The sequence below is a fragment of the Alosa pseudoharengus genome, unplaced genomic scaffold (genome assembly GCF_046254945.1).
Source record: "Alosa pseudoharengus isolate Yale_2024_CS ecotype anadromous, Long Island Sound unplaced genomic scaffold, YU_APseudo_1.1 YU_APseudo_1.1_scf_24, whole genome shotgun sequence".
Classification (NCBI taxonomy): domain Eukaryota; kingdom Metazoa; phylum Chordata; class Actinopteri; order Clupeiformes; family Clupeidae; genus Alosa; species Alosa pseudoharengus.
The window spans coordinates 15,732,083-15,758,676 of NW_027468689.1; the positions used below are offsets into that span (position 1 = coordinate 15,732,083).

Sequence of the window (26,594 nt, forward strand, 5' to 3'; positions counted from 1 at the left end):
GACTGTGGCTTTGAAAAGTCTATGGCTCAATTGTCAGAGGAAGGATTAATCCACAGGTGAGGGTTAGCAGTTGGCTGTCGGCATTCAGATGTTTAGCGCTGTGCTGCGTCGCTCGTGTATGCTAAACACTGAGAGGATACACCACAAAAACCTCCACTGTTACATAACAACATACCATACCATTCAAAATGAGTGATTTATTTGGAGAGAGAGAGAGAGGGAGAGAGGGAGGGAGAGAGGGAGGGAGGCTAAATGTCAGCTACACACACATAGATGGCGCTGTTCCTCTTCACAGAGACATGTTGAGGCTGGGGCTGGGGCTGGGGCTGCAGGCGGGGGGGGGGGTTAGGCGGGGATTGGTACGGTTGTGGGTTTGTCTTGGCCTCTTGTCTATTTCATTTTGTGTGTGTGTGTGTGGGGGGGGGGGGGGGTGAGGTCAGGCCTGTGGGTCTGCATGTTGAAGAAATGCAGATGTGTGAAGAGAACTGTGACCCCCCCCCATCATGGAAGACTGGACAACATATGAGCAGAGCTGAAGGTTTCCACCAAATGTCTTCACAATCTCCTCACCCTAACCCAGCCACCCACTCATCACCCCACACACAATCACCCCAAATTCCCAAACTCCACCGCCACCACCCCTTTCACTCACTCCTAATACTGTCCAGACTTTGAAAACTAGTCTAATACATGAAGGTAACTACACAAACGCATATATTGCAAACACAAGCACACCCCTTATCACCCATCCGGTTCCACACTGTCCATTAACTTGCTTCATAGAATACTCATCCATAGAGTTTGTTCTACCATTCTTAATCACATGCCCCATTAAGCATTATGGCTTATCCTACAACACACCGAAGTAAACACACTAAAAGTAGTAGCCTAAATGCTGCAAGAGAACACATTTGAAAAAAAGAAAGAAATCTGTAACCTATGATTACAGTCTTTAAATGTAGATGGTTTAAAACAATGTAAGTTCAATGTAATGCGTTCGCTAAACAATCGAAACATGTGTTAGATTAGATGAGGGATACGTTTTGATATTTTATGTCTCGAGGATAAAGAAGGCTACATTGGTGAAGTCAACTCCTCCTCCGTCCTTCCTTCACATTAAGGCGTTCACATCTGGACCTGCGCTTCCAGCCGACGCTTCCTCCCTCTCCTCTGTCCCGTTACACTGGTCCAAGGTGGGATTTCTGGATTACAATCCTGATAATTTCTCCTTTCCCTTTAAAGTACTCAGGTAGCCTAACGTTGCTGTTTTGTCCGTAGTTTGCACGGTCAACGTGCAAAGGACTTTTTAGGACCATGGCTCGGAGAGGACTTATTCTAACAGCTTTCTGGCTGTGCTCGTTATGGGAAGTGATGCGAACTCAAAACCTAAGAAATCCGTTTCAAGGTAATAACCCTGTTTGCCTTATTATGTTAAAACATTGGTATTTCTGGATGTTTGGAAAGACAAAGCTAAGGTGTACCTTAGGTGTAACCTATACGAAAAGTTTACATTTGTTGCTCACATTATTGCATATTATTAATATGCTTGGCACAATAATTTATTGTTCCAATAGTCAGACAAAACCTTTGGCTTCTGTTTGGCTTCTGTTTTGCATTAGGCTAGTTGCTTTTTCTAAGGTAGAAAAACCTTATGTTTAAACGGAGACATTTCACATCACATGTTAGTTAAATTAAATTTGCTATGCAAAATTGCTATTTGCTATAGAAGAATAAATTCAGGAATTTATTCACGGTAGGTAAGATACGTTGCAGAAGCAGAGTGAGTGACTGCTCTTGTACTTGAACAACGAGTGAAAGTAGCCTATGTCCTGACATCTTGTTTAACGTTTAAGAGGCCTGTCTCAGGTCATGAAGTCTTTATGTTTTGCTATGTTGCACGGTGATGTGTGGAGCTACTGTAGGTGTTATCAGAAATAGGCCTATTCATCTATTGTTTCCTGGCTTTGTGATTATATGCCATATACTTGCTAATGTGGTGTAGCCGGAGGAATGATGGCTAGGGGTATGAACCAGGCCACCAAACTGATTTTGCCGTTTTAGTTAAATACTGTATGTGAGTGTTAATGAATGGAAATATCAAGATGTCACATGCTCATTTGCTGGGACTATAAAAAAAGCATATTACGGGATTTATTAATGGAGTCATGTGACTACTGAAAGTCACGTGATACAAATCCAGGTACTAGGGGTAACACCTTAATCAACAAGTTATAGGTAGGCCTAGGCCTATATGTTTATATTTTCATGTATCTGTGCTAATGTTAGTAGCCTGCTGATACTGAACATGTTAGCATGCAATGTATTTGTTTATTTGAACAATTTCTGAGTATGCTTTCTTGACTGTTTACAATATGTGGATTGTTGAGTCAAGTTCTGTGATTTTCAGACAGTGTGGTGATGGGAAGTCTAAATCTTTCTAATTGTTCTCTTTTTGCGAAAGAGAATCTTGCTTTCAGTTTCCTCAGTTGCTAAACAACACATACAACACTGGAACAAGGTATACACCAGAGGCTATCAAATTGTGAACACGGATGTGGTATTGCACTTTTTATAAACAGTCTTCTTCAGGTTGACCCCACGAAAGAGTCTTTCAAATGTTGTTAGAACCTTGTAAGGGAAAGGCTCCATCAAGAACTCCTTAGACCAGTCTAACTCGCTGCACAGATGTTTAGACTCAGGGCCTGACCTGCATCAGTAGTTCGTAAGGCAGGAAATAATCAATGGAAGGAATCTGACGGTTGGAAAGACCCAAAGATACTGTACGCTGTTGCCCCGTAGATTGCTCCTTTCAGTATAAAAGTTAAGAATCAGGCAGCCACTCTGCACAAGATAATCATGCCAAGTGACATGATGGAGACATGATGTTTGAGGCAGCCATGATTGGACTAGTCGTGTCTCTCTACTTTGATTTAATGATACAGCAGATATTAAGGAGTTTTTGAAGTGTAAATAAATTCAGGCAGGTATATCATTCCTTTAGTTATGACACTGTTGCTGAGGGAGGAGGAGTGTGTGAAAATCATGGCAAGTGACATGATGTTTGCAATGCAGCCTTGATCTGACCTCTCTCTCTCTCTCTCTCTCTCTCTCTCTCTCTCTCTCTCTCTCTCTCTCTCCTCAGACTGCCCAGTGGATCTGTTCTTTGTCTTGGATACCTCTGAGAGTGTGGCACTCCGTGCCAAACCTCCAGAGTACTACATCAGCCAGATCCAGCAATGGACCAACACGTTTATTGATGAGCTCAAGGAATTGTATGTATAGACAAACACTGTCTATGTCCTAAACACAGAGTTTGTTATTGCCATGACAATAATTCAGCCAATACAAGGTCATTGAATTCAACAAAGTATAACATAGTTTAAACGCCGTTCTATAACTGTCCACTATGACCAAGAGCATATTTATGATGCGATCTGTGAAAAACCCATCACATGGTGAAATCAAACATTGATGATTTCTGCTGATTTCTGATGAACACATGATTTCTGCTGTTTCAACCCTCTGGTGAATTTTAATCAACTTAACCTATTGTGTTTGTTTCATGTTTATTAGTTTTGTTTTCCATGAGAGCTGCATTATAGTTTATTATAAATCCATAGTAATGCCTATATTATTGTTATATTATTATTGACCTTCCATTTTCAATCCATGGCCTGCAGGTCTCATTGACCTTAGCTCAAGTCAGAGAGAAAAAGATTCTATTGGGGAAAGCTTCCCGTGGCTGGCATAGAACCAAAAAGGGGAAGTGTGTGTGTGTATGTGTGTGTGTGTGTGTGTGTGTGTGTGTGTGTGTGTGTGTGTGTGTGTGTGTGTGTGTGAGTGAATGTACATAAGCACACATACTGTACTGTCCATCTGATCAATATGTAGTCTCACCCATTCATTTCTAATGGCTGGTCATGTCATTTTTGACCAGGAACACCAAAGGTGTACAAAAGTTAAATCAAAGTTGGTGAAACTTATGTTTTGGGTTTTTCCAGATCCCATCACATTTTGTCATTTCCTTTATGTTAACCGAAATCATAGTCAGTGCCGTGTCCAAAGTACCTCATGTGTACCCAAAGAATTGTTTAGTAGATGACAAATACATATGATGTGATTAAAGAAATACAGTATAATCATGACTCATTATATTGGTACAGTATTGTGATTTTGGCTCTAGCATTACCAAAGCACAGCATTCCAAGCATCACCGCACCCTCTTTTTTCCCTTTTCTTGTGAAGTGTGTCAGTAACATTGAAAAACTGGCCTTTGTAGATCAACTCTTGATTAAGTTTATGGACTTTGCTGCCTGATTTCCCCCCCAGCAACCAGGAATGTGACCGGACCCTGACGTGGAACTCGGGAGCCCTGCATTACAGTGACAGTGTCGAGCTGGTCAGAGAGCTCAGGGACATGCAGAGTGACAGTGAGAAGAATAGCCTGAAGGCTGCCATCAATGCCATCAAGTACATTGGCAAGGGAACCTACACAGACTGTGCCATCAAGAGGGGCATCGCTGAAGTGATGGTTAAGTAAGTATCACTTCAGATGCAGATGCACCCACGTAAACATATTGTGTTCATGCACTCACACACACACACACACACACACACACACGCACACGCACACGCACACGCACACACACACACACACACACACAAGATGCATCTGCATACCCATATTAATTGCTCATAGGCACATGACCATACCATCCAATCATTACCTTAACGTGTCAACACTATATCTTCTTAGAATACAGCTTTCACATGTTTTACACCACATTTTTATTTGCCCATTGGGCATTTTTAACCCAAATGACTAGTTTGAGCTGGTATCCACATGCGAGCTCTCAGAGCATCCCACTATTAGCATTAGCACAAAGTTATCTCAACTTGAGTTCCACGTACACATGACCGAGTGCTAACTATCTAGGCATATACTCTGTTCCTCCTTCCTTAAACAGCGGTTCTTACTACCACGAGAACAAGTACATTGTAGTGGTGACGGACGGCCACCCGGAGACTGGTTATAAGGAACCGTGCGGAGGCATTCAGGATGCAGCCCAAGAGGCCAAACAGCATGGCATCAAAGTCTTCGCTGTGGCCATCTCTCCTGATGAACAGGTAAGTGGAGAATGGATGCCCAGTACATGGATAGGTGGGATAGTTAGAATAAGTCTAGCGACTCCTGTCAGTGAAACAAACCTGTGAGCGAAACACCCCTGTGAGCGAACATCTTACATTTAGCATATTTGATGGCTCCTCCAACTATGGTATATGGGCATTGTAATTATTCTGTTGTGTAGTGGAAGTCTGTGATAACATAAGCAGCACACCAAGTGATGCTCCTTTCTAGTCTTGGGTTGCTCAGTAGTTAGGCACAAACACAAGAGCAAAGTCAAGCTGAATGCCTATGATCTGTCTAGTGATTCCTACAGGAGTGAGGAAGGCTATTTCCTTCAGTTGACCCACACTTCCTGTTTCCAGATGTGTACTGATAAACTTTAAGAGGGTGAAGTGATGGCCAGTTGTGGAATATTCAGCTGTATATACAAGCGATTCAATGCATGAAATCAAGATGAAAGCACTCACATTTAGTAGCTTAATCCGTAGTCTCCTTGTCTCTCTCTCTCACTCTCACTCTCTCTCTCTCTCTCTCTCTCTCTCTCTTCTCTTTCTTTGTTTGTTTCCAAAGGATGCCAGATTGTCTATCATCGCAACAGACAAAAACTACCGTCAGAACTTCACTGCTGCTAACTTGAAGCGTGAAGGCACGACCGCTGCCATTAAAACCATCATTGAGATCATTGTAAGTTAGGACTCAGGACATCTCACCACTATCAGCCAAAGCTATTTTTGTGTGTGTGTGTATGTGTGTGTGTGTGTGTGTGTGTGTGTGTGTGTGTGTGTGTGTGTGTGTGTGTGTGTGTGTGTGTGTGTGTGTGTGTGTGTGTGTGTGTTGCTACTTGCCTGTCATTTAATTACTTACATGCTCATTTTTGTGCGTGTGCGTGTGCGTGTGAGTCTGTGCATTGCTACTTGCCTGTCATTTAATTACTTACATGCTCATTTTTAGAATTATTTTATAGATGATTAGATGAGGTTAGATTTTGTACTTTGTTGTTTTATTGCTTATGAATATATGAGAACACATCTCATGTGTCTAATGTAATCATAATGTATATACTTTCTCTCTTCTATTTCAGCGGAATGAAACAAAAGATGTGGTATGTGCTTTCTGGTTTGATCTATATCTGATACGATCTTCTTTATCCAAATTATAGTGCTGATTGTGTCAACTGTTCATTTTTGATGTAACTATCGTTACCGATGTGACTATCAATGAGAAACTGTCATTGTTCATTACTGATTTAACTATCGTTACCAATGTACTATCAGTGAGCAACTATCATTGTTCATTACTGATCTAACTATCATTACCAATGTAACTATGAATGAGCAACTATCATTGTTCATTACTGATTATTAATGTAACAGTATCAACATGTGTTACTGATATAACAGTAGCATACATGATAATAATGTAATTGTATTTTTCTCTCTTTGTCCACAGTGCTGTTCCTTTGACTGCAATGTAAGTAAAAATCATTCATGCTTTCTCCAGTATTTGCATCCTTTTATCAGGAATAACATACAGTAGCTGGACAGAGCTGAAATCTGACAATACTGCAATAGTGTTGCCACAATAAAATTGCGTTGCAATGCAGTATGTACCGTATGTATGCGATACAGTAAATAAACATTGGAACAAAACCTTTAGTAGAGAAACTTAGATGACTAAGAACCATTTGACATGTTGTGTAGTAGTACAATCAAAAAAGACAAATTAAAGCTGGCATGGGTGCTCACTCAGTCAAGTGTCCAGGTGTGATGGGCAGTGTCTACCACCAGCAGCACCATCCTGTGCTGGCATTATGAAATCTTTTATTCCACTAATTCTGTCTTTTTAATCCCTAATCCCTTCTTTGTAGGCTAAAGGTGGACCGAAGGGAGGAATTGGTGAACCAGGATACAAGGTGAGCAACATATATAAAACATTTAGATCAACACATGCTGCTGCTACAAGGGGTATGAAAAGCTAATCGCGTGCTGGAAACACCCATTTGAACAGGCCACGTGATTAAAACATTATTCCTAAATACCATCTCTTTCTTTCTTTTGGTCTGTTTCTGTGTTTAGGGCGAAGCTGGAAGGCCAGGCATGCATGGAGAGAAGGGAGACGTTGGTGCCCATGTGAGTATTGAAGTAACAGTCACATAGCAGCACAGAACACTGGACTGTTAAAGGGCAAATGTACATACAGGAGCACAGTCAAACACACATTGTATGTATGCAAGACATGTACTATACTATACTAGTACTATATTATAGTATTATTATAGTATTAGTATTACTACGCTATGCAATGCTATGTTATGCTATACTGACTCTACTGACATGTTACAGGTAGGTTACCAGTTGGCTGTAGGATATTAGTATGGCTTTAAAACAACAAAAAAAGGCTGAAAATCGAAATATACAAAGCTCACTTTCAGAAAGAATATATGGCCAGCTCTGCGTCAGACTTGATATTCTTCGTTTGACGAAGACGTCACCACGATGTCCACTTAATTTGTTTCTTGTTTTAATTTTGGAAATTTGCCTGCCTGTCGTAGGCGTTCATGACTACAACTGACAGCTGTTGACAGTTGGCCTAATTTGGCAACCCAAATAGGAGGATGCGCTAGCCCATTATTAATACACTATTCTCACACACACACATTTATTATTTATAGGCCTGGGGTAAGCAAGTTATTTGGGCCATCACATTTTAGATTAAGTTTGCATGCTGTTTATGGGTGAGGTTAGTACTGGTGTGTGATGCCATTTGTATTTTCATTGATGGGAACATAATTACCATAATTAAGGATCAGTGCTACCTCAGGTAGAATCAGGGTTCCCACGGTCATGGAAAACCTGGAAAAGTAATGGAATTGTAAAATCCCATTTTCCAGACCTGCAGAAATCATGGAACTCAATAAATTCATTAAAAGTCTTGGAAAAGTCAGGACATTTCATTTTCTTACCAGGGACGTAGGTAGGAGACAGCGTACATCATGTCACAGAATACGATCGCTTCCTTTATAGAATGGAGGGGAAGAAAACAAATTTTATCCAATCTTGTTGTTGAAGTCACATTTCATAATTAGCCCCAAAGTAAGTCACGTGTAGGCCGTGAAACGTAAGTTGTACGTGTAGGCCGTGAAAAGTCATAGAAATTCAAATTAAGTTTATTGAAAGGTCATGGAAAGGTTTTAAAATGTTGTCAGTAAAAATGGGTGGGAACCCTTAGAATACTGTATGCATGACATAAATGGACAAATCAGCTCCTTCATTGTGAGACCCTAAACTCCCTAAATTTCCTCATGGTATCAAGGACTCCAAGCTGCACATTGAGTATCTTATGAGCCGTTGTGTCCAAGGAAGGTGAATTTACAAGAGTGATAGGCAATTTAATTTGGCAGGCTCTACACTCTGGAACTAGAACAGCTGTCACCACGCCATCAGAATGAAGGAATGTCCGCTCTGAAACAGTGTACAGTAGAGTACTCATTTGAGAGAGAGATAGATAGAGAGAGAGAGAGAGAGAGAGAGAGAGAGAGAGAGAGCATGTACACAGACAGGATGCCCATTTATAAACATTGGATGGTGACCAGCACTTCCATTAGGCATTAAGCATTTTGACTGTGGAGAGCCAGTGAACCCATTATATAAGGTTCCCTGTTTACCTCACACAGACAAAACATATTAATTCTCCTGGACCAGAATCAGAGACAGGGAGAGAGCTAACTCATGACTCACTCTACATGTGATATCATATTCATCTTTGACAGACTGATTTTTTAATATAATATTTCAGTCGGGAGAAGGATTAAAATACAACCAAGTTGTTTAAAGGTCTTTTTTTCGTTGACAGGGAAATGCTGGTGATCCTGGCCCTGTTGGTTACCAAGGAATGAAGGTATGTTTTACTTGTTGTTCAAATATGACAATATCTCTTGTTTGAATTGTTATGTCTCTTATTGAAGTCATTAATTATTTTTTTCTCAATTCTTTCTTCATAGGGAGACAGAGGAGTGAGAGGCGACAAGGTATAATTATGCATTGCAGGTTACCATTGACTTAATTATATCAATTATACTGTATCATGCTTTATGAAAGCACAAGACTATACTTACATATCTTTTCTAACATCTAGGGAGAGAGGGGCCACAAAGGATTCAAGGTAAATTTCTCTCCTCTTGAAATATCTGCCTTTAAGATATCATCGCTCAGATTTAACAGGAGCTAAACATGTTTCTAAATTTCTCCTCCAGGGAGACAAAGGACAGCATGGCATTGATGGCATTGATGGACGCAAGGTAAAGGAGATCAGCATTCACACTTATGTTCATCCACTGAAACTCTTTGGTCACTCATATATCTTCAAAATAGGGTCATAGTGGACGCTCATTTCATCAACAAGGCAAAGAAGGCTCCAGTTTTAATCTCCAGCAAAGCAAGACTACATTTAATCATTTAGCAACAACTGCCTGATTCTTAGAGAAATGTCCATCATTGGTACTAATAGATGGACAAAAAGTTCTGTGTGAGAAACCTGCACTTGAGGGTTCTAGAATGGCCCTCTGACTTTCAAAACCTAAATTGAGAAGTTTCAGGCACAGGAAGCGTCGTGTTTTCTGCTTCACTAGCATAACACCTGCAGCCCTGTCCGTCCTGTGTTGATGAATCTAGTGACCTCCCCTTGGCGAGAAGATGCTCTGTTGCTTTCTCACTGACCCATCGTGGTCATGTGGTCCGTGCACCCCAGCCCCCTCACAGTGCCCTGGCCTGGTTGGCCTCCTTGTGTGGTCTGTTGAGTGGGTCCTGCTGTGGCATGGATGGCTGTTTGTGTTCTTGCAGTGTGTGTTTCTTATTTCTAGTTGTGCTGTTTACCACATCCTATAACATCTGCTAATGCCTGCATGCTGTCCTGTCACACAGGGGGTTTAAGCTGTGAAATGTGTGTGTGTGTGTGTGTGTGTGTGTGTGTGTTGAACATCATAGGTCTTCTCACTTCACACTCTCCTTTCCAGCTGTTTCTGCTTGTTTGACCCAGATGTACGTGCCTAAGGCTGACTGACCTCCTCATGGTTGTGTGTGTACGTGTGTGCATGTGTGTGTGTCTGTGTCTTTATCAGTATATGTGTGTGTATGTCCATGTGAGTGGGGGTTGAGGCCATGGGTGTGCTTGGTTAATATTCTGTGTAAACCTCTCGGCTACCCACACCAAATCACAGCATTCAAGCTTTGTGTATGCGTGGGGCTGCCCATGCCTTTGTACACCCCCCTCCCCCCTCTGTGTATTCCCTAGTGTGTTTATACACTGTCTCTTGTTCATCCACAGGGTGAACCAGGTTATCCAGGTCTTCCCGGCTGCAAAGGATCTCCAGGACCAGATGTAAGTGAGCTTCCTCTAGAGCCTCATCTCTCCAGGTGTCGGCTCTACTCCGCGTGTTTACATGTAAAAGCGGCAGCTCTGAGAAGCTGTGTGGCCCGGGTGGGGAGGGACAGCTGTTTCAGGACTCTTGCTGTCAACGGCTCCATCCTCACAGTGTGGGGAGGGCCCAGTGTGGTCAGCCACACCCCCCCCTAGCCCCCTTCCCCTGCTTCTGTCATTCTTACGCCCACACAAAGGAAAACTTGCAGCACCCTAAAAAAAACAGTGTTCCTTTTAAATTGTAACCTTATTACATATAGCTTTTAAGGTTGATGTTTTTAACACATCACAAAATATTTCTAAATGAATCAAATACATGCTCATGGTGATAATCATCATTCATTATTATTATCACCGTTGTCATTATTATCATCATCATCGTCATTATGCTTTATTGAAATTGTCAAGGAAAAAAAGACATTGTGGAAAGAATCCCACATTTTGGTGTGGGTGTTGACAGTCATCTGTCTGTTAGCATCATTTTCTTACCCGTGTCTGAGCTGTTAACATTCAAGGGCATTTTAGACTAGGCTTTAAGACCAGTTGCTTGGCATTGGCAGTACATCTCACTATGGTAAACTAGCCATGGGTTAACTGATTGCTTTAAATATCTGCTCTAATTATATTTACGGTAATCTGATTGGCTTACTCCTATCACCAGACTCACCAGGTCTTCTCTGAAGCAAGCAGGTTAACGTTAACAAAAAAAGAATAAACACAAAATATACTTATCATACATCCAAGTCCAGTTGTTTTGCCTTCCATCCCAAACATGATTGGCCAAAAAGTTTATTTGACCATGACAAGCTATCAGTCACAAAGCTGATTGGCTATCGACCTGGATCTTCTCTCCCCCAAACAGTGCTGATTGGCCGAGGCACCCACCCTCCCTCCCTCCGCTCTCTCAGACAAGCTCATTCTCCTCCAGCTGCTTCCACTCAGCCCGCATCTGGAGTCCAGAGCAGGGGATGTTTGCCCCGGGACACTGCCAAACATTTACCAAATATGACATGTAGAAATTCACAAAGGGTTCTCACTTTCTTGCTGAACCTCCCCCTCTGCTATCCATTGTGAAATTCTAAGTTTCAGTGCTAAAATACAGTTTTATACTGTTCCCTCTTTATTGAGACACAATACAGCCTCTGTGGGGATTAGTGCTCATCATTTATGTGTGGGGGAGAGGATCACTGCTCCATTTGTCATGTCTGAAAGGAAACGTTTTCTTCTTTCTGTCACAGGGTTTGCAGGGAGAGCCTGGTCCAAAAGGAGACCCTGGACCATATGGTGTAAAAGGAGGAAAAGTATGAACATGCTTATCTGAACTGTAGTCTCATTTATTTATTTATTTATTTATTTATTTATTAAATGTTCCCATCATTGCAACAGTTCTTAAGTTTGACCAAAGACTAAGCCTTCTAGATTTAATTGACTTCCGCACCAGTTGATGAGGTAGTGTCTGACATTTCTCTCATCTTTAGGGAGAGGGTGGACTTGATGGTTTACCTGGACGTCCCGGGAACTACGGCCCCTCTGGACCAAAGGTAAATAGGACGCCCTCAATGAACAAGTGAGGCTGGTACACTCATCCACCGATTAGTAATGTAAAGATCCCGTCTGGGGGCAATCAGTCGAAGTGGTTTACCATCCATCAGACGGCTGTTTACACATAGCTTTGTGATGTTGAGAGAACTGACTCACAGATGGTAGTGTTTAGCAGTTAGCATTGATGAGGCTTGAGATGGGGATTGGGATGGGGGACTGAGGGATAATTTATAGTTGGTGCTTCCGCACATCCTTGTCTCGCCACAGCCCCATGGTTTGCTTTGCCTCACATGTCTTTTGGTTCACTTGTGCAGGGAGACAGGGGACCGCCAGGCGCCAACGGAGACAAAGGAGAGAGAGGCGATGACGTGAGTATTTCACAGCCCCTACGTGTTTACAGGTTTCTCTGGAGGCCCCCGTGATGGAGGTTCTGTGTATCCTGTGAGTAAGACATAAGCAAGGCCAAGGCCAAGTGAGAGCCCCTTTTGGAGGATAGCCTGGAGAATGTCATTGTGTGTGTGTGTGTGTGTGTGTGTGTGTGTGTGTGTGTGTGTGTGTGTGTGTGTGTGTGTGTGTGTGTGTGTGTGTGTGGTCTTCTTCTTCTTTCACAGGGAGGGAATTTGGTCAAAATTCAGTTTTAACAGCTTGTTTCTTTTTTAAAGGGCCAACCAGGAAAAGATGGAGGACCAGGCACCCAAGTAAGCATTACGTTTACATTTTCAACACAGCAGAGTTATGAAATGATTTCAATTCCTCAAAACTCAGAAATGTGTCATGAAGTCATGTTACCGGTATTCACAATCTGTACACATAATCTGTAAGAAGCTCAGCACCTTGTAGATAGATAGATAGATAGTTAGATACTTTATTGATCCCCAAGGGGAAATTCAAGATGACCTTGTGATGACCATGAGACTTTCACTACAGGGAGGTCCAGGAGAGAAGGGCGAACAAGGATCCCGAGGAAACCGTGGGCCGAGGGGAGAGATTGTAAGTCTTCAACCTGAAACCTTTTTGCTTAGGTCAGCTCACAGCTCTAGGGGTGTCGGACTTGGGCAAGAGATACAATTTGCCCCAGAGTATGAGATCATGATACCACTGGTCACTCACAAACACTCTGGCAACTTAATAACCATTAAATTCCCTGTATGCGATGTCCAGTGAAACAATTAATCAATTTATGATTGGACGAGAAGCAATCCATACTGTAAGTCCAAGTCCATAAGTCATAAGCCCTTGAGCAAGGCACCTAACCCCTCACTGCTCCCCGAGCGCCACTGTTGTTGCAGGCAGCTCACTGCGCTGGGATTAGTGTGTGCTTCACCTTACTGTGTGTTCACTGTGAGCTGAGTGTGTTTCACTAATTCATGGATTGGGATAAATGCAGAGACCAAATTTCCCTCACGGGATCAAAAGAGTATATATACTTATACTTATAAGTGGGGAACTGTTAGCAATCACTCCATTATTGATAGGCCTACTTTAGATCTGAATTGTCTGACGTTAACATTCCATTTACTCGGAACTAGAGTAGGAACTAGGTAGTGATTTTACAATGTCACATCAAGTGAGAAAAATAGAGTAAATGGAATAGGTTGAATGTTGAGATGAATATCACTAACACATTACAGCCTTGGGAATAAACCTTACCAACCCCACTCTTACTTGTGTCCCATTGCTTAAGTATTCCTGTGCCAAACCAGGTTTAATGCTTTGTCTTGGCCAGTGTTTTAACCCTTTCACTCCTGCAGGGTGACCCTGGGCCTCGTGGTCAGCCTGGACGTGAGGGATCAGCTGGGGCAAACGGCGATCCGGTAAGAAAACTAATCACCAACTTCTCCTCTGTTGATCTGACGGGAGAAACCTAAGCTTTCCTACTGTAGGCATGGAGCCTTATGTTGAGTCTACCTCTTCACTCTTTGTTATAAAATGAGCTTGTAGCTCTACGCATATGCTTAGCCATTTTACCAGAGCCTGTGTATTGCACTATCTACCAGTGTTTTTTTATATATGCATATATATATATTAGCAGGGAGTGCAATTACTTCTAGCAGGCAAAAGAATTCCTTTAAAACTCTCGATGTCAGGTCAGGTTAAACATTTTTAAAAATGACATTCAGCCTCCTTTCTGCTTAGTCACAAATGGAGTACGAAGGTCAGGTTTGACCTCTAACGAAAGGCATCCCTTAGCCTCGTACAACCCCTGCCCCCTAACTGGAAAGGTCAGAGAGCCCTTTTGGCAAGGTCACAAGGCAGGGAAGGAACAAAGCGGTGCCTTCCAGATAAGAAATTAGACTCATCTCTGTGGGATTTGGGGGCAGGACAGAAGAAGACTGGATTTATGGGCCCTCTCAACAGGCCAGAAGGACCCCAGATGGGCTGCATTATAAAGGCTCCAGAGACTGGTCACACGATGAAACCCAGGGGCTAACCTTGTCCCTCTGAAGTAAGACAGGGATAAAGTTATGATATTATAAACTGTTTACTGGTCAAAGGCCTGGCAAGTTTATGCAGTCCTGTAACCTACAGTACACTGTGGCACAAAATGAAAGCTAGCCCTCTCTGCTCAGCACAGCAGGGGTTAGGGTAGAGATAATATGCCTGGATGTTCAGGTAAGGGCATGAAGCAGAGGGTTTCAAAGTCAAATGAAAGTGTTGAGAGGTGTAAATGTTTGGTACATAGCTAATTTAGATACACTTATGGTGTGGGTGCTTGCGTTTCTTTAGGAGTCCGCCGTATTGGTTTGTATAGAAATGAATATTAGTGACACATACTGTTCATGTAAGAGGTTGGAAATACAGGATGGTTGGTAATAGGTGACGTTCCTATAAGTAATTCAAGAATTCAAAGTCAGTGGAATGAGACTAGTATTTTCCGCCACTGCCTTTGTTGGTGACACTATGTTGAGTAGGCCTACACATGAATTGAAACCAAGGCTCATGAATTGGGTGGTGCTAGCTCAGTGACCCATCGCTGTGATCCAGAATTAGCATAGCGCTAGCAAACCTTGCTTCCCTGAAGGTGTGGAGGCATCGAAGCCAAGAATGGGTCTAAATATAAGCAAAGGGGACAACCATTACACTGTCCAGCGACTGAAAGTATCCAGCTGAGCTATGACTAATCCTCCCATCACCCACTCTTGACAGCCGTTGCTCTATAAGCTACGCTGTGTGTCTCTCAAACAACAAGGTCCAGCTTTGCTTAAGTGTAAGGTGATTTAGTGCAGTGAGTCAGCCTGGATTGTGCGGGCTGTTCTACCTCATAAGGCAGCTGATGTACCAGTGCATCAGAGACCTCTCTCTGCAGTTGCATGGTGCACTGCGTAGTGTTATGTGATCTTTACAAGTAAGGTTTGGCCCACCGCCACATGTTTGGTTTCATAGCGCTGCTATTCGTGTGTTGTGTTGCTCTCTGTCGTAGCTTTTTGTGGAATTGGTCTTTGGGGTGTAGCCAGACCAGCATCTGACAGTGAGAGAAAATCTTTTTTCTTAAATTCTTTTTTTCTTCTTCTTTTTTTCTTTTTTTGTTATTGGCAGGAATTTTTTTCCAGTAGGAGTGGGCGTATGACTTGCACCGCTTCCCAAAGAAATGGAAATATGGAGAAGTCCGTTAATGCATTAGAAAAGGCTAATGTTCTTTCCAAACCTCCATTTTGCTTATGCAATTCTTCCATGTTTCAGATGTCCCTGCTGGTTAAAATAAGGCATAAAATGAAAATAAACATCATATTTCCCGCCTTCTGAGTCACCACCTCTCACCAGAGTTCTATTCAGAGCCCCTGACTCAAGACTGGAAAAGGGGGAAAGGATGATTAACCATAGTATCGGTTTTGTTTCCCTTAAGTGTTTTTTGAACTTTGGGTTTTTAATTAGGCTTGAATGGATAGCAGTGTTCTCCTTTCCCTTCTGTAATTCTCTGAAGTCATACAAACATTCTCAGGAATTTGAAGGCGATTAGATATCTACCCTTTTGGATAAAAAAACAAAACAATTGACTGTACTCTAATGAAACATTCCTGTCAGAAATGTTGAGCACAGACCACATGACTGATACACATTTTCAAATATGTTGTTTAAGTTTAATTTTAACTGTGTCGTTTCTTGTGTAGGGTGAGCCTGGTCGTGCAGGGTTGGCGGGTTACCGTGGAGACGAGGGACCAGCAGGACCAGAGGTGAGGATGTATATATGAGCCTGCATACTGTCCACTGTGATTTACAACATGTTGAGATAAACACTGACAGGCTGCCTCCCTGTTGGATTACTCAAGCTATAAACTAGACTTCCCATCTATCCTCCTCTCACTTTAGGGACCTAAAGGGCCCCGAGGCATCAAAGGATCGCCGGGAGACAGAGGCCTCATGGGAGAGAGGGTGAGTTGATCCCAATAACTGTAAATGCATTAATGTTATGAAGTTGACTGTAAATGCAAAACAGAAGGGAGTATACTAAATAAAGTGGATTAACACTGTTTCCTCGTCTTCAGGGAGAAGATGGTGTCCCTGGCAATGGAACTGCCGGATGTCACGGATTCCAGGTATATATCATAACTTTTGCTGAATATATTGTTGTTGTTTTTGTCAGTTTTAGAGAGGCATTGAATATTAATTTCTTTCTTCTTTCTGTCTTTAGGGATATCCAGGGCCAAGAGGCGATGCAGGAGAGCCTGTACGTATAGTCAACAGAGCACTTGTGCCTTTTTGCTAGATTTGTGGGGTTATTATAGTAAAGCGAACAACAATTTGTCAGTCAACAGTCCATCTGAATTGAGGTTTGATTTAACACCCAAAGTAAACAATAAGTTCTGTCTGATGCTAAGAGTCCTAGTTGGAAGTGAAGCAATCATCACCATACACCCTTCTGCTGCAGTGTTTACAACTGATAAACAACAAGTCTGTTTATAGCTGCAACAGCTAGCTTGAAGAACTTTCTCACTTTCACCCACCCTAGAACCACCTGCAATGTGGATCCAATTCAAACACACAAGGGTGGAGTGAAGTGGAGCCTTATCATAACTGTCAATAAACTCTCCAAAGAGCTGTCAGGGATTAAATAAAGTTATGAAGCGGTTTATGTTTGGATTACTAATACAAGTTGTATTTGGATTCCTAGTAAACTAATGAGTCATATGATTCATGCATGCGGGTTGATTCATGGAGTGTTTTAATGCAAAGATAAGAGCCATGCTACTCTGGTAGCAGCTGTTAGCAGCTGTGCTGTGATCTTATATGAATTTATGATGGGCGTACTGGCTCAACCTCAAAGAGTGCAAACTCATCTAAGCCACAGCAAGATGGGTGGAGATGGTGAGTGTGTTCTGTGGCTGGGAGCCCCCCTCATCCTCGCTTGCTTCTGTCTCTCTCTCTCTCTCTCTCTCTCTCCAGGGAGTCATCGGCACCCCCGGACCCAAGGGAGACGACGGAGAGCCCGGAGACCCAGGCGCTGATGTGAGTCTGTTTGGAAATTCATGGAAATTTGGGAGGTTGATTATGACTCATCTGCGCCTACTCCATCAGTCTCTTACTTTCTCTCTATCCCCCTGTCTCTCTGTCTGTCTGTGTGTGTCTCTCTCTCTCCCTCTCTCTTCCCTTCACTCCCATTTCACTGCCTCTCTCACTCTGCCTTGCTTCTTGCTGTCTCCTCCCCTTCACTCTCTTTCTTTCTCTCTCTTTCTCTCTCTCCCTCTCTCTCTCTCCCTCTCTCTTTCACTCTCTTTCTCTCTCCCTCTCTCTCTCCCCCCCCCCCCCCACTCAGTCCTTGGAAATGAAGCCTTATCGGGCCTGTTGTTGGCCTAAAGGTCTGTTTCTCATCCGAAAAGCGTTCATGCAAATGAGAAGGAGCACAGCATAGAGCAGGTCAGACATGTTTCCTCAGCAGCTTTGCTCTCGTGTGAAGATGGCGGGTTGAGCGGTGAACACAAGCAGCTGTGTGTATTCTGTTGCCATGGACGCAAGGAAGTTGGGGTCATAGTGTATGCAAGGCATTCTTTTATGGGTCCATTATTTTTAGGACACATTACTTGTGGATTTATAGGACTTTCAAAGCAACCAGAAGAGTCTCCTGACTAAATGAGGGTAGGAGAATGATGTAGGCATAATTGCCTTGGTCCTTGTTTACCAACCTACAGTAGATTGACTAGTTTTGTACTTACTTATTGGAGTTCATCTGAGCAAGGAGAAAATATGAACTTAAATGCAAATTGTAGATCATTTCATTTAGACTCCGTCTTCACAGAGATGTCTTTGTGCTCTCCCATAATGGGAGCAGTTTAAGGATCCATCTTTGCCAAGAATTCTGAATTTTATTTTAAGGGCCAAAATGTTCAGCTGGTCCAGCAGTACCGGTAATACTTCCCACCCGGTTCATATCCGGCATACTTCACAAGATTGAAAACAACACCAGTAGCGCTTCATGCATGCCTAGCTTTCTCTTTGCTGCACTTACTTAAGATTATAAGCAATCCACAATATGGCTAAATTGAATAACAAAAAAGCCTCAGATCAAGTACATACATACCGTCATGCATGTTCACAAACCTGTGCCGTATGACATGCTGAATTTTTGGTTTGGCAAGCCACTTCGGGCAGCCCAGACAGTTGACATCATTGTGAAGGTTTTTTCAAGCGTCCTGTTTTGTGTATGTTGATCTTAAGAGGATGGGAGGAACCCTCTCAATTAGATTCGAAAAAACAAATATGTAAACAGCACAGGATTGTGTTTGTCTGTCTCATCTATCTGTTTATAGTGCGGTGAATCAAACAAAATCTGAATAGCACAAGGAAGCAAACAGATAGACTATCTCTTAGTGAATTAGGGGCTGTAAGACATTTTGACCTTTCTCTCTCTTGAAAAGCCCGATCACGTTTTCTGTTTAGAGAGGCTTGTTCTCTCAAATTATTAATGTTGCTGTTTAGTGGCACGTTTGACAATTGCATTCAACTTATTGCAGCATCTCAGCGTAACTTGCACCCTTAGAGTTATTGCAGATGTTGAGGTGATGTGTGGTCCAATATTTTTTTGTGCTTTTCACTGTTAGTGTTCTTAGAGCAAATAAAGCATTTCCAGAAGTGGCTCCAAACCAACTAGACAATCTGTTTATGTTGCGGGCTAACATGTACAGTATGTGCTTTGGGTGAAATGTTGTATGTAATTTAATGTCTGCAGGATGTTTTGTATGCTTCCTCAAAAACATGACATTTTGTAATTCGGTTTCGGATTCGGGCAAATCTTAAAAAATGGATTCGGTATTTGGCAGAACCTTAAAAATCAGGATTCGGTGCATTCCTGCCGTTAATACGGCATCTACGTTTCAGATACCACTGCCTAAATACCAGTGACGTCACATCCTGTCAATGGTAACCTTGTTATATGATGTCACAGTCCTTAAGCTCCAAGATCCTTTCAAAGTATTAAAGTGACCCAGATAGGAACCCAACCTGCTAAGCCACAACAAGCCTTTAAAGGGGTGTTACAGCATCAAGTTGAGCTTTTGATCATTTATATATTACAGATGTAGTGATACTTATGTGATTAGGTAACATGATACATGTTTCTCTTAGGAAAACAATCTCTTTTAGCCAGCATTTTCAGTCAGACGAATACAACACTATGATGACACAGTCAGCTGGGAGTCATTCTGGGGACAATTCTGTCACCCAGCCGGCTATGCTCATTCGAGATTAGCCTCACTTGACGTGTTCCAAGGAAAACACCAAAAGTGTTCACTTATTGCCCTGTGGTGGCTTTGGGAAATGTTTGATGTTTTCTTTTTTTTAATCCATTGCATCCTGTTGTTTTTCTGCACCACCAGCACTCTTCGATTTCCCTTAAAAATAGACAGAAGTGAGGCCTTTCTGCATATGAGTGGTCTTTGTTTGCTTACACGTTTATCATCCCACATCTGTGTCACTCAAGGCGAAGCAATGTGGACAGTGTTGGTTTCGACAGTGGGGAAAGTAGAAACATGTGAGTGCGCATAGATCTAAAGAGTTTTTTTTTCCAGAAGTTTCAAAGTCAGAGCACAGAAGGTTTGCAAATGGCAACTCCAAAAGAAAAAGTAAACAAACATAAAGTGGATTGAAAAGAAAAATAAGGTTCAAGGGATTCGGAAAATGAAGCCATTTACAGTTGAATAGCTCCATTTCATTGTGAGTAACCCCAATTTACAGTAATGACCAATGCTCTGGTCCTAATCATGTCTCGTTATGTAGCTTTATAAATTGTTGTGGACCTTGTTCTTAGTCAGTTTGGTTGTGGCTTCCTGTACGAGTGTTTCCCAAACTGTACATTTTCACACTTGAAAGAAACACACTGATGGTATGGAAAACACAGAGAGAGAGAGAGGGAACATGGAAAAGAAAAGATTTTTTTGTTCTCTGCAGATGCTTAATTGGGAAACAATAGGCAGTAAATCTAGTTTGTTTTTACAGTTGCGTGTTAATAGCCCCATATTCTCTGTAATTGTGGGTATTCAGGTGGCAGTGTTACTTTCGATCTCTTTACCCATCCAACTTGCTGACCACCCCTCACCGCCACACACACACACTCCAACCTAACTATCCGTAGAAGCAGAATTATTCTCCCATGTGCTTGGCTTGTGCGGTAAAGATTAAGAAATGTGTCCGCCTCATTATTAGTGAAGCATGAACAATCAAAATGGCTGCTTCTGGGACCCGTTCAAACAAACATGCTAATGGAAAATGTCTGCCACTAAAGCTAAGAACATAATCAAGCGGAGCTGGCTCTGATTCCTCCGTCATGTGTGTATTCCAGGCTGCTGCACATGGTCCTTGACTTCATCTCAGGGTCCTTGTCTGCTTTGGGTTTAGAAATGTCACTCACCCACTTGGCTTTTCTTTTGTGAATTTGTTTAAAACATTTTCAGCAAAGGGTTTAAAAGTTTAATGCACATTTTTGCATCGGTCAAACTGAGATTGTCAGCAACATCATTAGCCTAGCCGGGGTTAGCCTCTCAATTATTGGCCTTTCGCAATGCCAAATGTGAGTGATCTCCTCATTTTGTTTTGGTTCCTCAGCATGATAAACATGGCAGTCCTTGTTCTGGAATTCTTGTTTGCCTTGTGCAAGCTACATCTGCCTCCCTAGCTTGCATTACTCTTTTGTTGGCAATGATTTAGGAGGCCTTTGCTATTTCTCCCCATGGAATGTTTCTTCAACATTATTTCTGTATCATGACATATGTATTAGTGTGGGGCAGGTAGAAATACCCACCCCCTAAGTCTAGATGGTCTTGGTATGCAAGTTTGGCATATCCTTTTTACCATGTCTGTTCTTCACCTGTTGCATCCATCCTTCTCTGACTGCATGGGGCGGGGGGGGGGGGGGTGTAGGTTGATGTCCTGATAGTGTGTTTGGTGTGTATGAGCTAAAGGCTTACAGAACTCCCAAGCCAGCGCCTCACACACATCTGGAGCAGATGGCCCATGAAGCTGCTCACTCTCTCTCTCTCTCCCTCCCTCTCTCTCTCTTTCACACACACACACACACAGTCTCAAACCTCCTGGAGTGTCTTTGTGTATGTGTCTGTGTGTGGTGGGGGGGGGGGGGTTGTGTATGACCAAGTGGCCTGCTTTTTCACAATATGGAGATTGTAATGACATTCTCCCATAAACAACTCATGTGTTCTCATTGGCCACCTCCCCTCTATGCTCACCCCCCCCCCCCCCCCCCCCCCAACCTACAGCAACTCAGCCCTAGTCTGATATGCATCAGCCTAATTGCCGGCGTCCAAACAATGATGCCATTCCACCCAAGTCCTCCCCATGCCTCTAGAGAACCAGGGGGGTTGTGTTTTATGTATGACATACACACACTCTGTGTGTGTGCTTTGAAGTGTGGAATTTGAGTGTAATTGAACCAGTATGGAGGAGCTCTGTCTCGTCTTTTTATGGGCGACCAGGTGGTTGGCATTATCTTCCCCATGTGCGACCTGTAGCGGCTCCACCTACTGGATCCATAGCATACTGTTGGACTCAGCGGCTGGGATGCGGTGATGGGAATGGGTCATTAGAGGACATTAGAGGACATGCTTGGGTTTAATAGGTGCACTGATGCACTTGTTGTTATTGTACTCTACCTTTACATTGTTTTAAATTGTTCTAGAATTGTTGGGAGAATTGTTTTTAAAAAGCTTTAAACCTTCTACCATGTTGTAAGTTGATTTGGTTAAAAATATGTCAGCCAAATGTAATGTAATGTAACGTAACCTTCTCTGCATCCTCCCTAATCATGCATTTGTTTTACACAGAACGACAAGAATGGAGAACCAGGACCAAAGGGAGCAAAAGGGCACAGAGGGCCAGAGGGCAACCCCGTAAGTATGACGAGCCCCCAGTTACCCCCTCACCCCGGCTAATCCTGGGTGGGTTTTTAACTCTGCCACTCTGCACTGTAAAGGTAGTCATGCGTGACCCGTTTCTAGGGCCCTTAGAATACCTCCTAACCTTACTGCCCTCAAAACGAAGGTTGCTCAGTTCCGTTTTTAACCCACAGGAGGATGCTCAAATGTTCTACTAATTGAAAGAAACCAGTTAGAGCTTTTGACAGTATCTTTAAGAGTGCTAAAAATAATGGTTCTACATTCTAATAATGATTGTTAAGGGAAACTGTGATCTTCAAAGTTCTATGATTGCAAGCTGAAGACCTTTTTCAAAACATCAGAACAAACAGACCATCGCTTGGAACCAGCTTCAAAGACTGTACCTACTGTAGAGGTATCTCTGGAAATCTTTCAGGCTATAATAGTCGCTACAGTCACTACCATCCCTGTGGTATTAGTAAAAGTTGTTGTCAACGAGCAAAGTGTCTTGTGCATGAACTAAAACGATTATGTGAAAGCACTGAGCTGACCCACCAGTGTTATGGTATTAGGTTCAATTTTGCATAGTTTGACTTTAGATTTTGCACTTTAGCTGTTATTTAAATGATGGCTCAGTATGTAATTGAGTTTGTACATGAAGTTAGTTAGCTCAAGATGAAATCAAACCGTCATCATATTACAAACAGTTGTGAAACGGATGACAGGAACAGCAGCAGAGTAACAGGAAGAGGAAAGAGTGAGAAGAAGGCAAAATATGGACAATAAGGGAAACCAAGAGCAAAGAAGACAGATTGTGCACCATGAAAAACTGCTAATTAAAAGCCCCTGACTCCAACCGTGTGCTGCCATACATGTATTGTGGGGATGAGTCAAGGCTGCATACTTTCTAGTCTCGCCCATGATAAACAGCCTCTCTCTGAGTTATACAGGCATGTGGGATGGAGGCCTGGATCCAGGGTGTAATTTAGTGAAGCTCACACTCTCCCCCTGGACTCTCTCCAGGGAGGGGAGGAGTTCCCGACAGACCTCAAGTATCCTCTTATTTGGCCTGGACAGCGGCGAGCCAGTGGCTCTCCGCACAAGCCAATGCTAATTCCACAATGCCAATGCTTTCCAGCGACGCACAAAAACAAATGACATGGCACGACTGTTGTTTGTTGGTTTTGACCCAGGTGGACTCCAAAGATGTAATTTAGGGTGACAGTCTCTCGATGAGATCAGTTTTGGTGTTAGGGCTCTTTTGTTGTTCCTTCAAAGACATTGGGTGTTTTTAACTCATGTGTTTGTCTGATTTTCAGGGCCCTCCAGGACCACCTGGGCCTCCTGGAACTGATGTAAGTGAAGTATCTTTTCACACTTTTTTCCCACAACACTGTGACTCTCTCAGACATGACTTTCTCACAGCTCAAAAATCACTGTAAACTTGTCTCCTCCTTATCTCTCTTGGCTACAAAACACCCTGGGAGTTCTAACTAGAACCTCTCAAGGCAGGTCAAAGGATCTCCTTTATTTTGCTAAGATTGGTCAGCAAAGTCAGTGTGAACGCACTGTGTCTGCAATAGAACAGCTCTGATGACCCTCCGAAGCTTTTTAAGAGCTAGCCCTTGGCGGAAAAGAATTGTCATCTGCCAAATGAAACATTGTGGCACTGCAGATATGCCTCCACCTCCTTGGTAAAGGTTGTGTGTCTCCTTGCATGGAATCATCCATTGTACACTAAAGCAAAATTTGTCATCTTAAAAACACACAAAGGGTAAATCACATCAAAGAGCTGTTTGCCAAGGTGTGACAATCTTGTTCTCCCTCTCTGTCTCTCCCCCTCTCTCCCTCTCTCTCTGTCATGGTGCATATGGTATGGATTTTCTTCTAAAGTCTCATTCCCAGGAGTCCGACTGACAAGCCCCTCCATTCCCAGGGGTTGCACTGACAGGCTTAAGCCCCTTTGAGTTGCTCACTTGACTTTTTGACAACATCCATAACACATGTACACACTTTTTGAATGAGAGAGAGCAAACTTGCAGCTTTTAATCACAGTTACTCAACTATTGAGCTTGTCAGAACATTTTGCATAACAGCAAGTGCAATGCGCACAAGAGAAAATGATGTCATGTGCCTTAGTGTAGCTCATAATTACAGTTCGCCACAATAAGCCATGCCTCATGCCATCCTCTAACCTGTTGTTGTAGGACTGCGAGATTCTGGACATCATCATGAGAATGTGCTGTAAGTATTGTCCATAACATGTTCAGCTGCTGCTCTGTCATCCTCGCTTAATGCATAACACTAACAAGATGTTCCAAAGTTGAGCGCTGGTTTCAATTTGGCAAAATAATATCTTACCCAGCAAAATCTCAAGTGATTTGTGTGTTCTCCCATTCCGACCCTCCATGTGTCAAAACTCATAATTTCAAACATCATAATTTCTGACCCTTCGCTGTAAAAAAGTGTTTTGGTGCCCCAACTTAACATAGTCAAGTTGAGTTATGTCTGTCAAAGCAACAAGGCGACTCGACAGGGTAAATTATCATATTTGGAGTGTGACAACTGGATATGATCACTTTGCAGTCTCCTCAAAAGACAATTTCCTGCGTCCTGCCATCTGAATTCTAGCTCTCAGCTGTACTGTTGGATAACTAGCTGTGAGTGTAGTAGCCCTCATTTTAACTGGACGTAGGTGGGGGATGTCCCTCTAGTGCTCACGGGTCTAGGGAGGTAGGAGGGTCAAGGATGTAAGTAGGGCAGCTGGCAGAGTTCTTGGACTGGTAATGAGAAAGCCAGCTCTGCTGGCCACTGACACACAGCAGAAGAGGCCAGAACCTGCTCGGATCGCAATAGTCATCGCTGGCTCGAAGACACAGCTCAGAAACAAATAAGCAAAAAGCGGAGAGGAACTATGATTCAAAATGTCCTATTCAGAATCTTTACTGTTCCTCAAGAATATTTATCTATCTATCAGTTTATCTGCCCATTTTTTTTAAAGTTGGCTGGCAGACTTCAGAATACGGCAAGTTCAGGAATCAGTAGATCGATAGGAAATTATTTAGATGTATCTATCTATTATCTATCTATCTATCTATTTGTCTTTAAAAGAAAGAATATGGCATTGTTATGGTTATGGATATGGATTTGGCAGACGCCTTTGTCCAAAGCGACACACAAATACAAAACAACATAATATTTAAAATTGAACAGGGAACAGATTAGAATGTTGGTCAAATATAATAAGGAGAATAGTAATAATAAACAACAATATCAATTCAATCAATAGCCTAATAAAAATAAGCAATTAAAATGAGGGGAAAGGCAATAATAAAACAATAATGTCCATTCAATCAATAATATAAAAACAATGACATGGTAAGACTACATTAAAGCAACACCAAAGAACTTTTCCTCTGTCGCATGCACTAGCCTATTTGTTTATCCAGCGCGGCTTTGCAAATAACAATGTACACAGACAAGGTAGAATATGTTGCATGATTTTATGAAAGTACGATGTATTGCGACATCAGATGCAAGTCAAATTTGTAGTTTCTCATGTCTCATTCCATCGAACTACAGATCCGCTACCCGATCTGGCAAACTTAGTGCGGTTATAGCCGATAGAGGGCCGCGAAGCGAATGCAGAAAGTGCCGTTCACCCTGTTACGAGTTGATGAACCACTGAAACGATTTTGAAAACATTATTTTAAGGTACAAAAAACTCTTTGGTGTTGCTTTAAGGAGAATATCAATAATAAACAATAATGTCAAATGAATTAACAGCTTAATGAAAATAAAACAATATTATACAAACCATAACACATAAGCGCTTAAACAACTAAGTACATGTTGAATATGAATGTCTTTAGACCCCTCTTAAACGACCCAAAACTACCACAGGAACGGAGAGCACTGGGCAACTCATTCCACCAACATGGAACCATGGAGGAATAGAGTCTTGAATTAGACCTAGTTTGTATTCAAGACTCTATTCCTCAGTGGTTCCATATGGGTGACATTGTACAAGTAATTGGCTGGGGTAGAGTTACAGTAGGCCAATAGGTCAAGGAAAAGCCTGAAAGTAAACCGAAAGTTGCTTTGCGAACCACCATGTGTTATTTTGGAGTGTGTAAGTAAGTAGTGCGCAAGTGAAGGTAAACAGTTAAACAACTGTCAGTTGGTTTATTAGA

The 26,594-nt window shown here is 42.4% G+C and overlaps 1 protein-coding gene across 1 annotated transcript in view; it reads left to right on the forward strand.

The window, feature by feature from the left end:
* The first annotated feature begins 1,144 nt into the window (after positions 1-1,144).
* col6a1 (collagen, type VI, alpha 1) overlaps positions 1,145-26,594 on the forward strand; it is a 30,564-nt gene continuing 5,114 nt past the window's right edge. Inside the window, exons 1-28 of the mRNA XM_076303238.1 lie at positions 1,145-1,405; positions 3,143-3,272; positions 4,330-4,536; positions 4,968-5,127; positions 5,699-5,812; positions 6,210-6,230; positions 6,578-6,598; positions 6,996-7,040; positions 7,204-7,257; positions 8,981-9,025; positions 9,129-9,155; positions 9,263-9,289; positions 9,381-9,425; positions 10,451-10,504; positions 11,782-11,844; positions 12,022-12,084; positions 12,400-12,453; positions 12,748-12,783; positions 13,013-13,075; positions 13,837-13,899; positions 16,195-16,257; positions 16,394-16,456; positions 16,570-16,620; positions 16,716-16,751; positions 17,468-17,530; positions 22,351-22,416; positions 23,721-23,756; positions 24,609-24,645. Of these exons, the coding sequence (XP_076159353.1) occupies positions 1,315-1,405; positions 3,143-3,272; positions 4,330-4,536; positions 4,968-5,127; positions 5,699-5,812; positions 6,210-6,230; positions 6,578-6,598; positions 6,996-7,040; positions 7,204-7,257; positions 8,981-9,025; positions 9,129-9,155; positions 9,263-9,289; positions 9,381-9,425; positions 10,451-10,504; positions 11,782-11,844; positions 12,022-12,084; positions 12,400-12,453; positions 12,748-12,783; positions 13,013-13,075; positions 13,837-13,899; positions 16,195-16,257; positions 16,394-16,456; positions 16,570-16,620; positions 16,716-16,751; positions 17,468-17,530; positions 22,351-22,416; positions 23,721-23,756; positions 24,609-24,645 (1,798 nt within the window). The 5' untranslated portion in view covers positions 1,145-1,314. The remainder of the gene's footprint in view (positions 1,406-3,142; positions 3,273-4,329; positions 4,537-4,967; positions 5,128-5,698; positions 5,813-6,209; positions 6,231-6,577; positions 6,599-6,995; positions 7,041-7,203; positions 7,258-8,980; positions 9,026-9,128; positions 9,156-9,262; positions 9,290-9,380; positions 9,426-10,450; positions 10,505-11,781; positions 11,845-12,021; positions 12,085-12,399; positions 12,454-12,747; positions 12,784-13,012; positions 13,076-13,836; positions 13,900-16,194; positions 16,258-16,393; positions 16,457-16,569; positions 16,621-16,715; positions 16,752-17,467; positions 17,531-22,350; positions 22,417-23,720; positions 23,757-24,608; positions 24,646-26,594) is intronic.